This window comes from Cupressus sempervirens, chromosome 8, assembly GCF_028749045.1.
Source record: "Cupressus sempervirens isolate cs-2001-9-10 chromosome 8, ASM2874904v1, whole genome shotgun sequence".
Taxonomy (NCBI): Eukaryota; Viridiplantae; Streptophyta; class Pinopsida; order Cupressales; family Cupressaceae; genus Cupressus; species Cupressus sempervirens.
Window position 1 is genome coordinate 472,319,144 of NC_143125.1, and position 12,013 is coordinate 472,331,156.

General features: G+C 33.3%; 1 protein-coding gene across 2 annotated transcripts; it reads left to right on the forward strand.

Annotated features, from left to right (window-relative positions):
- Positions 1–10,815: 10,815 nt before the first annotated feature.
- Positions 10,816–11,768, forward strand: DSI-1VOC (dessication-induced 1VOC superfamily protein). Of its 2 annotated transcripts, XM_089796258.1 has the most exons (4): positions 10,816–10,976; positions 11,100–11,265; positions 11,374–11,533; positions 11,618–11,768. In XM_089796258.1, exons 1-3 carry the CDS (start codon positions 10,852–10,854, stop codon positions 11,506–11,508), a joined length of 426 nt encoding a protein of 141 aa, XP_089652384.1. In that variant the 5' UTR covers positions 10,816–10,851; the 3' UTR covers positions 11,509–11,533; positions 11,618–11,768. The 2 variants fall into 2 exon arrangements, with proteins under 2 accessions (XP_089652384.1, XP_089652383.1); XM_089796257.1 differs by having other exon boundaries at positions 11,374–11,768.
- The last annotated feature ends 245 nt before the right edge of the window (positions 11,769–12,013 follow it).

Sequence of the window (12,013 nt, forward strand, 5' to 3'; positions counted from 1 at the left end):
CATTCTATTTGTGGATTAGAGTTTATTGTGATTAATCTTGATAAGGAAGATACTCTTGATGATGAAGTTATTTATGCTAATGATAATACAAATGTTAGTGATGATGAATACGAGACTATTGATGTTGATCATGATTGGCCTATCATGTTTTCCAAATAGTTGGCAATTACTCCTAGTATCGAGCATAATGACTTTAATGTTCCCTTTTAGGGACAGTAAGGATTAATACTTATTAATAATGATAATTTTGATTATTAAATGATATTATTATAATGATAATCATAAAGCGTATAATAATATATTCCTTATGATGATTCAAATCACCTCATCATATTACTATTTGGTTTATGAATGAAGAGAGTGAATGCTACCAAAGTTGCCTGAACACTATCTATGGACTCCAAAAAAGTTTGTAAGTCAAAATACATTTCATGAAGACTTACGGATCATTGACCTATACCCTCTACTAGGATAAGATCTATTAGATTGGATTTATACAAGCCTCTTGATAAACTCATATGCTTCTTACCAAAAATCAAATAATAATAACATTGGAGATATTCCTATTTCAATTATTCATAATAATAATAATATTACAAGATAAAGTCTATTTGTAATAATATGGAAAGTATCTTGAATCCCCATATTAATTTAATTATAAGCATGTATCAAGGTTAATCCTATTTTTGACAATTTCTGGAAACAATATTAGAAACTACTTGTTATTAATTATTCATATCAATGTTAAGTATTTATTTGTAAGGGATTAGTTATATTTTAATATAATCTCAATTATAATAAGAGACACAAAGCATCAAAGTTCCTGCCTATAGGTGGAGAGAGAGGAAGAAAAGAAAAGTTATACAAATAGAAATATAAAGAAAGAATGAGAGGATTGAAAAGAGAGCTAGAAGAAATGAAAATAATTGTAATATTTAAATAACACCAATTTTTGTAAATTAGTCATAATATCAAATTATCATAATTATTATTAATACTCTTACACACACACACACACACAGACACACACAGACACACACACACACACAGAGATAGATATATATGTATGTATGTATGCATGCATGCATGCATACATACATACATACATATGGATCAACCAAGAGTGGAACAATGCAAATGCAGGCTCCCCCTCGCTTGTTCAAATAGAGAGAGGATACACACACACACACACACACACACACACACACACACACACACACACACACAAATTTTAATCATAATGTTAAAACAATTCTCAAATCAGTTTCATGTTAAAACAATTCTCAGATTGGTTTGAACTTCAGGATAAAGTACAAATTGGTTGTCAAATAACTATAAACAACATATCAATTCGCATATAGCCAATGATCACAACATAATTTTCTTAAGGTATGAATATGCAAGCATGTGCACTCAATTCTGAGAACAAGATTGGATAAATGTGATCATGATGATAACATCTCACATCTCACATCTAGAATGCAAACAAAATTCTATATGGAGCATCAAATAATCCAAGTCTGTGGTATGTCTAGCCCTAAGCCAAAGCCTAGGCTACCCATACTTACAAATACATATACCAAACATCTCACATAAAAATCATTTTGTTTAGTAAACATTGAAGACTTAAATATAGCTAATAATACAAATTAATTTCATTTATTTAAATACAAATCCTAAATTTGCATTATATATATATAATATTTAATATAAATAATTTATATATATTAAATTTAATATTATTTCTTTATAGATATGAGATTAGGAATTTCTAAAACTCTAGGATAATTATCTACTAACTTTGTATTTTAATATTGCATTTATGAAGTAAGCTGAAAATTTATTAATTAAAGTATTAGAAAATAATTTTTCTCCTTACCAAAAATAGTGGAAACCAATCACAAGATGAATAAATATTATTTGGTTGAATTTTTAAATTTATAAAAATTAAGGAACTATAACACATACTAATAAAGCATAAAAATAATTGAATTTAATTGGTCAATTGATAAAAAGAAGCATCTCATGGATGACAGGAACTAAACATGTGTTTACAAATTTCCTTCAGACCTTTGAGGCTAATGATACTTTATATGAGTATACGTATATGATTGTTTGTTATTGTGGTATCCACATGGAATATCTTCTACAAGGGAAAGTGGGTACATTTATAATCTGTTTGGTACCTTCGACAACCATGCAAATTACCTTTCTTAACGTACCTTTAAATTGTTATTTATTCCACACTATAGTGGGTGGAGTAAGGTGCCACATTTATGCTAATTTTTTAAAATTACACTGAAGTCATTTCCTTATTTTAATGTGAGAGCCAAAATTTGCATCCAACGGTGAGAAATCAAACAATTTACAACATAGATTGAGTCTCACCTTTTCTAAGGGTTTATGTTTAGAAAAAGGCGTGTACAACCCTTGGAAAGCCAAATTTCATTGGTGCACTTAATAAATCTCAACAACAATATGGACACAAGTTTTAATGTTGTTTCTGAGAGTTTTTTTTGGCAGATCTACCCGTTGATTCTTCTAATAGGATTATATGCTTCCTAAAACTTTTCAAATTTTCTCAGCTACTACAAATTAGTATTTCATTTCTAAACACCTTGAAATACAAAAAACATGACATGTCCGATCATACAGTGATGCATTATGGTATAAAATTTTTCTGTTGAGTGGTTTCTTACATCTGTGCAGGCATTGAGGTTCTTTGCAAGTTATGATGTGGCATCGTGATACAAAATAGTCCACAATGTCATCTCAAGTTGAAGAGTTGCACATTTGTTACTCTAGTCAATGTCACAACCTCCTCTCTTAAGAACAACCCATACATATGTGCTGGTGAGATATGTCCAGGCATGAAGACTCAGTGCTATACAACTTATCTATTTACACAACTCTATTAGAGTTTGACACATCTCTGAGAGAACAATAATGAAATCATTACTTGACTTGAGAATAAAGTAAGAAGACACTAAAAAAGTTGATCAAACAGATTTTCTATTCACGAAATAATAATAACTAGAGACTTGTTTACAACATGGAAGAGCTTAGTGGTATATAGAGAAAAGCAAGAGATTGCATAGGACAGTTTGTGAAAATTACTATTGCAGTCACTAATTATTAATCTTCTATATTAAATTATTGTTTAACTGCCAAAAATTAATTTAAAGTTAATATTGAAAAATAACACAATTGCAACTTCACCAATAAACAAATATTGAAAGAAATTCACAACACAATGAACACAATGTTTTCGAACAAATTGTCCCTAGAAAAACTCCTAAGGAAAAACCAATTTTACAGATGAGGAATTATATTAAACTTCAGCAAATCAAGAGATATCAAAATTTCATTCCTCTTACTGGAAGAACTCTGACAATCTCCCAATTTCTCCCTCTGGTACTCCCCTACTACTATCCCCAAAACTATCACTCCATCGTTGCTCACACTACAAGATTATTTTTTATCACTACAATTTCTTCTCAAACTTGTTGTTCTCCAAATGCCCCCTGATCCCCTTTTATACAACTCTTGTTAGAAAACCAATGACTAAGATTGATTCTCAATGAACGACTGAGATTTAAAACAACTTAACAACCAATAAAAAAATTAGTTTCTAGTTTCTTCTACAAGTGGTAAATTAATTAAAAATTAATTATCCTTAATCTAACCAATTAATTAGTAAAGTAATTATTTTCTAAATAATAGCATGTGGATTAGCAACTGTCCAAGCTACCAAACTAACACTCCCTCTTAGCGAGGAAGTTGTTTTGTATGATACCCAAATTATCTCTAAAGAAGATCATTTTTTCCTTCCCAAATGCCTTAGTTAGAATATTTTCTACCTACTCCCGTATAGGTATGTATTGTAGCTCAAAAATCCCCATTGTACACAATCTTTGGTGAAGTGATATCTAATGTCTATATGTTTAGACCTATCACGAAACACTAAACTCTCAAACAACTTGATGCAACTCTGATTGTCATAGTGTATTACAGTAATCTCAACCTTTAACCAAACAAGGCTACTAGAAAAATTTGAATCCATATAGATTCACATGTTTCCATGATAGCTTGTATGTATTCTACTTCTCCTAAACTTAGAGCTACAAGCTTCTTCTTCCCACTGAGCCAAAATACAACAGGTGATCCCAAATTGAAACAACACCCTGAAGTGCTCCTTTTTTCTATTGTACTTTCTTCCTAATCTATGCCAATATAGCCTATCAACTTGATTCCTTCACCTCAAACATGTATCTAATCCCATACTCAACTATACCATGTAAGTAATGCAACACATGTTTAGCCATTGTCCAATTCACCCTCTTTGTCTCAACCATGAACTAACTAAGAGAGTTTACTACAAATTCTATATCTAGCCTATTGCTAACCAAATACATGAGTGGCCCAATAAATTTTTTATATAAGGTGGGATCTACGTCCTTCTTCGTGGATGTATCTACATTCCTCCAATTCATGATCATGGGTGTTGACATGGATTTGCAATCCTCCATCCTGAATCTCTTCAAATTTCAATGCAATATTTCCCTTGACCAAGGAAAATATCTCCATCTATCTAGCACATTTCCATGCCTATAAAAAACAAGTCATCCAAATATGGAAAAAGAATGAGAACCTCACCCCAAACCACCAAGTAGTAGATTTTAGTATCCACCTCACTCTTTACGAAGCCCATTTCCTGCAAGTATGTATTAATCAACTTGTACCATGCTCTGGGAGCCTTCTTGAGTCTATATAAGGCTGTCTTGAATTTGTACACATGGGTCTAATTGTTATGTGATATAAAGACTTCTAGTTGTTTTATGTATACCTCCTCCTTTAATTCACCATTAAGGAATATTTACTTGACATCCATTTGATGAATTTTCCATCCCATCTATGCTACAAATGATATCACAACTTGTATAGAAGTATACCTAGCCATTGGAGAAAAGGTCTCCTCACAGTCTATTCCCTCCTTCTAAGAGAATCCCTTTTCCGCAAACCTTGCCTTGTATTTCTTGATGCTACCATCTGCACCATGCTTTATCTTATAGATCCAACATGATCTAACTACTTCCCTATCTATTGGTCTAAGAACTACCTCCCACACATCATTCTATATTATTGAGGAATATTTCTTAACTATAGCATCTCACCACACCTGATGCTATGCAACCTCCTAATGGCTAGAAGGTTTAGTATCTATGACCTCACTAACTAATGCCACATAATCATTGCACTTGATTGGGTGTCTCCCCTATCTTGTACTCTTCCTCAGAGCTCCCATGAACTCTTGAGTATCCCTTTATGTCTCTTGATACTCATGTTTCCTACTGCCAACTATAGAGGATGAAATATCAACATCTATACATTCTTGATGCATTTTATGGTGCAATAATTGGTCCATATTATGCAAATCTTCACCACCTAAGCCTATTCTTGTACTTAACTATACTTGAGCTTTGTTACCCTTGACTTGGCCTTGGATTTTTTTTTTTTCAGTTTCTCACTCTTATCATCTTTTTAAAAATCTTTGAATCTTCTAAATGCCTTGTCCACCATGAACTTGATTTACATCATGCCTGAAAATAATTGATCTAGTCTCTGGAATAAAAATCCTATATACCTTTGAGGTTTCACTATACTCAACAAAGTACCCCATCTTTGTAATCTGATCTAACTTGATACGTGTATCACCTAGAATATGGCAATATGCCAAACTTCCAAATATCCTCAAGTGACCAACATATTTCTTCTTCCCTGTGAAAGATTCCTCTGGTGCCATCTTCCCTAGTACCTTTTTTGGAACCCTATTTTGAATGTATACTATTTTTCTACATGCCTCCACCCATAAGTAGGGGGTATGTCCTGGTCATGTAGCATAGCCCTTTCTATCTCTGATATTGAATGATTCTTCCTCTCAACAACTCCATTATGTTGTAGATTGTAATGAACAATCCATTCTCTCTTGATTCCTTCCCTAGTATAGAACTCCTAAAAGTCATTTCCTTTGTACTTTTCCTCAATTATTGAACCAAAGAACCTTTATCTTCCTTCCTATCTAATTATCCACAAGAGCCTTTAATTCTTGGAAATGACTCAAAACCTCATCCTTTGTCTTCAAGAAGTATATCCAAGTCTTCCTAGAGAAATCATTAATAAAAGTAACATAATACTCATATCCTCTCAGAGACTTCACCAAAATTGGTCCACAAAAATTTAAATGTACTAAATCAAGGATACCCTCATATCTAGTGTCACCTCTTGGAAAAGATGCTTTCACAAACTTCCCCAACTTACATACCTTGTATACATCATAATGCTCTGTGCTCACCTCTAGAACACATGTCACTATCTCACAAAGAAATTTTAGTGCTCCATGATGAATATGGCCCATCCTCCTATGTCATAGATTTCCAAGATCTTTAGGATTGTTACTTATTATGAGTGCCTTAGGATTATAAAACTACAACCTATAAAGGTGACCACTTCTAACTCCAATAGTTATGGGTGATTTCCAATCCTTATACTTGAGCAACATGTGTGCTTGTCGAAAGAGTACATTATATCCTTTATCTAGAAAGAAAGATACATGAATCAAATTCATACCTAAGCCTGACACATGCAACACATGATGAAGTGGAACTATCATTCCATTGCCCCTCTAAAACTGAACAATCCCTTTCCCAACTGAGTTGAGTTTGGACAATTTCCCCATGGAAATATGGATACTAGTGTTCTCCTCCTTATAACTACAGAAGTACTCTCTAACTCCTTTCATATGAAATAATAACCCACTATCTATTACCAAACACACTATGAGGTTTAGCTAACCATACAAGCTATGAGTGCAAACCAATCTTCCATTCTACTAGAGAGCTCTTCTACACTTGTTGAAGCTACCACTTGCTTCTTTCCCTTCTTCCTTTGTAGAAAATTACTGACATAGAGGTCATACTCATGAAAACCAAAGCACATAATCTTAGACATGTCCTTCTTCTCACTTTGTGAATTTGATTCTTTTCTAGACCCCTTCTTTGCTTTTCCCTTTCCCATTTGAGCAACATTTTCATGTTCCACCTCACTTTTATGAATCTTGTTGGTGCCATTGACAAGAATTAGTCTAAACCACACTTGAGTGAAATCACTCCACAGTCGATCCCAACTCGGTAAGGTGTCTCGTCCACTAACACTTGAACAAAGGCATCCCATTGATTAGTAAACCCATTTAGGGTTATTTTTACTAGATCATCATCACTAGGGTAATCTCCAATAGCTGCTAACTTATCCTTGATGACTAAGCCTAGTGACATTACTTGTAATATCTTCTTCCTTGTTCATTTGGGTATTCTTCAAATTTTCTCTAAGAATCAACTTCTTGTTAGTGGTATTATTTTGGTAGAGATTCATAATGCCATCCCACATTTTCTTTGTTCTATCTAGCTCTAAGATATGTAGAACAATATGGTCTTTGAAATCATCAAGGATTATCCTTCTCACCTTGGAATTATCCTTCTTGTATGCTCCAAGATGTGTCACATCCATAAGTATAGCTACAACAGTGGTAACATAATCCTTGATACCATTCTCTTCCAACGATGAAGAAAGTTTGGCCTTCTAGATACCAAAATGCAAGGCACCATCCAATCTATCATGATCTCTCAAACCATATAAAGCCATATCAAGGGATAAAACCAATAATAAATCTAAAGAGATCAACCTAGGTTTTACAAACCTTCAATTTGTTTCCTAGGGATAAATGTTTCTACCCTCAACATTGCTTCAATACCATGTTAAAATTACTATTGCCATAAGTGATTATTAATCTTCTATCTTAAATGATTATTTAACTGTCAAAAATTAATTCACATCTAATATTGAAAAATAACATAACTGGAACTTCACCAATAAAAAAATATAGAAATAAATTTGCAACACAATGAACATAATATTTTCAGACAAATTGTCCTTGAAAAAACCCCAAGGTAAAACCAATTCTACAAATAAGGAGTTATATTAAACTTTAGTGAATCATGAGATACACAAATTCCTTGCCTCTTACTAGAAGAACTTCAACAATCCCCCAATTTCTCTTATTGATATTCCCCTAATGCTATCCCCAACACTACCACTGCACCTTTTCTCACATTGCAAGATTATTTTCTATCATTGCAAATGCTACTCAAACTTGTTTTTCTCCAAATGCCCTTTAACCTCCTTTGATACTACTCTAGTTGGAAAATAAATAGATGAGATTGATTTGTAATCAATGACTGCAATTTAAAATAACTTAACAACCAAAAAATAATTTGGTTTCTGCTTGCTTCTAAAAGTGGTCAATTAATTAATAACTAACTATCCCTACTATAACCAATTTATTAGTAAAATTAGTATCAATATCTATGAATGTAATACTTGATTTGAAAAGAATCTTTATAGATATTTATATTAATATAAAATATATATGGAATTCTTATATTTTCTCTAGATAACCTTAGTGATAGGACAATAGACCCCAAAAAAACTCCCTCGATAAATTTACATAAACAAAAACAATAGGAACTATTAATTTAGCTAGGTTCAACTCCCAAGGATTAGAAATTTAACTCTAACTTTGACTTGAACCCTAACTCTAACTCTAATTCTAACCCTAACCCTAACTCTAACTCTATCCCCAATTCTAATCCTAACTCTAACTCTAACTCTAACTCTAACTCTAACTCTAACCTTTATTCTAAATCTAACTCTAACTCTAACTCTGACTCTGACTCTAACTCTTATTATAAATCTAACCTTAACCCTAACAGTATTTGTAACCCTAATTCTAACCCTCGCCCTAATTCTTACCCTTACCCTAACCCTAACTCTAACTTTAACTCTAATCCTAACTATATTTGTAGCCCTAATTCTAACCCTAACCCTAATCCTAACTCTAACTCTAATTCTAAACCTAACCCTAACCTTAACTCTAACCCTAATTGTAATTCTGACCCTGACCCTAACTCTAGATCTAATTATAATCCTAACCCTAACAATAACCCTAAATCTAACCCTAACTCTAATTCAAACCCTATCCATCACCCTAATTTTAATCCTAATGCTAACCCTAACTCTAACTCTAACCCTAACTCTAACTTTAACACTAACCTTAACTCTAACCCTAACCCTTACCCTTAATAATAACCTCAACCATAAACATAACTCTACCCCTAAATCCAACTCTACCATAATTGGACTCTAACCATAACCCTCACTCTAACTTTAATCCTAACACAAACCCTAATCCTAAGCATAACTTTAACCTTAACCTTGACTCAAACCCTAACCCTAATCCTAGCTCTATTATAACCCTAACCCATACCATAACCATAACTCTAACCCTAACCTTAACCATGAGCATAACTCTAACCCTAACCTTAGTCATAAATATAACTCTACCCCTAACTTTAACCCTAAATCTAACTCTACTGTAATTGGATTCTAACCCTAACCTTAACTTTAATCTTGACTCAAACCCTAACCCTAATCCTAACTCTAACCTTAATCCCGACTAAAGCCCTAACCCTAGCCCTACAATAATCCTAACCCTAACTATAACCATAACACTAACCCTAACCTTAACCATGAGCATAACTCTAACCCTAACACTAACCATAAACATTCCTCTACCCCTAACTCTAACCCTAATTCTAACTCTACCATAATTGGATTCTAACTCTAACCCTAACTTTAATCCTGACTCAAAACCTAACCCTAACTCTAACCTTCACCCTAACTCAAACCCTAACCCTAACCCTAACCCTAGCCTTACTAACTCTAACCCTAACCTTAATCCTAACCCCCTTACCCTAACTGTAACCTTAACCATGACCATAACTCTAATCCTAACCTTAACCATAAACATAACTCTAATCTGAACCTTAACCATAACTCTAACAATAACCATAACCATAACTGTAACCCTAACCTTAACCATAACTCAAACCCTAACCCTAACTCCAACCCTAACCCTAATGTTAGCCATAACCCTAATTACATCCCTAAGGTTAACATTAGTGGTAATGGTAACTTTGTCCCCCCTAACCATATATCTACATTTGACTATAACATTTTACATTACAATATCCCAAAAAAAAGAAAAAATTAATAATCTAAATTAAACTTCATATATAAAATTTTAAAAGAATGTTTCGAAGCTCATAATTTTATAGTAACTTTATAAACCTCTAATTAAAAATTAATTATGAATTTTATAGTAACCTTATCAAAATATAAATAAAAAGTAAATGTTTTCCCTATTGCGCCACGATTGCCACTAGCTTATATATAGCAATATATACATTACGCCGAGAGTAATCGTTCTCGAGGCGCCTATTTTCATAAATCTGAACTACGATTAAAATAACCTTGAGATTTAATAAAAATAAGCGCCTCGAGAACAATTACTCTCGGCGTAATGTATATATTGCTATATATAAGCTAGTTAATTACAATTATTTAGAATGTAGAATTTAGTATAATTAAATTAGAGTTTAATTTAAATGAGATTTTAATATGTATTCTATATTAATGTCGATATATATTACTTCATCTCAAAATTGACACTTACGCTAGTTGGCTTATGATTTACGAGCTCTTCGATTTTTTGCAAGGAAGTTTACTAATTAAAACTTTGAACAAGTAGGAGAGGTGTCAAGTGAATAAAGAATGGTTGCATGCAGAACTGGTACGCGTGTAGCTCCTATCACCACCGACATTGGATCTGAAACCCCTTGATAAACAGATGTGTCAATCAAGAAACAACCATACTTGATCACAAACCAGTGGTTAAAAATGGCAGAGAAATGTGCTCCCCATTATGCTTACACAGTGGTGTACGTGAAAGATGTGAGCAAATCTGTTGATTTCTACTCCAAAGCCTTTGGCCTCACTATTCGTAGGCTCGACCACAGCCGCAGGTACATTTTCTGCTCATAATTATACATCTTCTCTTTTCTTTGTCAAAGTGTTTTTTAACTTTTATTTTTTCGCGTCCACTTCTGCTTCAAAGAATATCACTTGTTGGAAATTTTGAGTAACAGGTGGGGTGAGCTTGAAAGTGGAAGCACTACAATTGCCTTCACACCAATTGAACAGCATGAGATGGAGATAACAGAGAAGGGTGAAGAGCACAATAAGCTCTATGATCTTCAGAGGAACAAATTGGAACTCTGCTTCACATATCATGACCTTGATTCTGCTTTCAAGGTAATTGCAGCTTTAAAAAGATTTGTTGTTGTTTTTGAATTGGATTTTTGTGTTTTGCTGGATGGGGAAAGAATGTAATTAGATTGAGGAGTTTGTAAATGGGTGCAGCGTGCAGTGGAGAGAGGGGCAGTAATGGTGGCAGAGCCAGAGGAAAAAGAATGGGGTCAGAAAGTGGGTTATGTTCGTGACATTGATGGTCATGTTGTACGCTTGGGAAATGTGGTTGTTGAACCCAAACACTGATTTTTTTTTGAGTTATCCATCTCATGTAGGTTTCCATGGATCAAAGTTTACTACTGTACATTTCAGTTCTGAGTATTTTGATTTTGTTGACACTATTGATTGTTGGCAGGATTTTGAGTCATCCATGCTCTTTGTGACTTTCCATGGATCTGTTATGATTTTAAGCAGCCATTTTTTTCACTCATGCAATTTGGTACATGAATTTGGCTTAATCTTTTAGATTATGAATCCAATTTGGAAATGGGATTTGAGGTCTTTAAGGTTTGTACTCTTAAATGGCTTCTACGCGTTTGGTTCTCCTTTTGAAAGAGTTCTTATTTTTAAGTATATTTGTTGGTATTTTCCTTCCTAAGCCATTTCACTTTCCTTTAAATGGTTTGAAATCTTAGCATGGCGTTCTAGTTGTTGCTGTTGTATTTATCTGGTTTGAACGTAGAAAAGAATGGTTTATCCTCTCAACTGGCTTAAAAAATTATACAAAAGATGGCTTTGCGGTTGGCAGTTT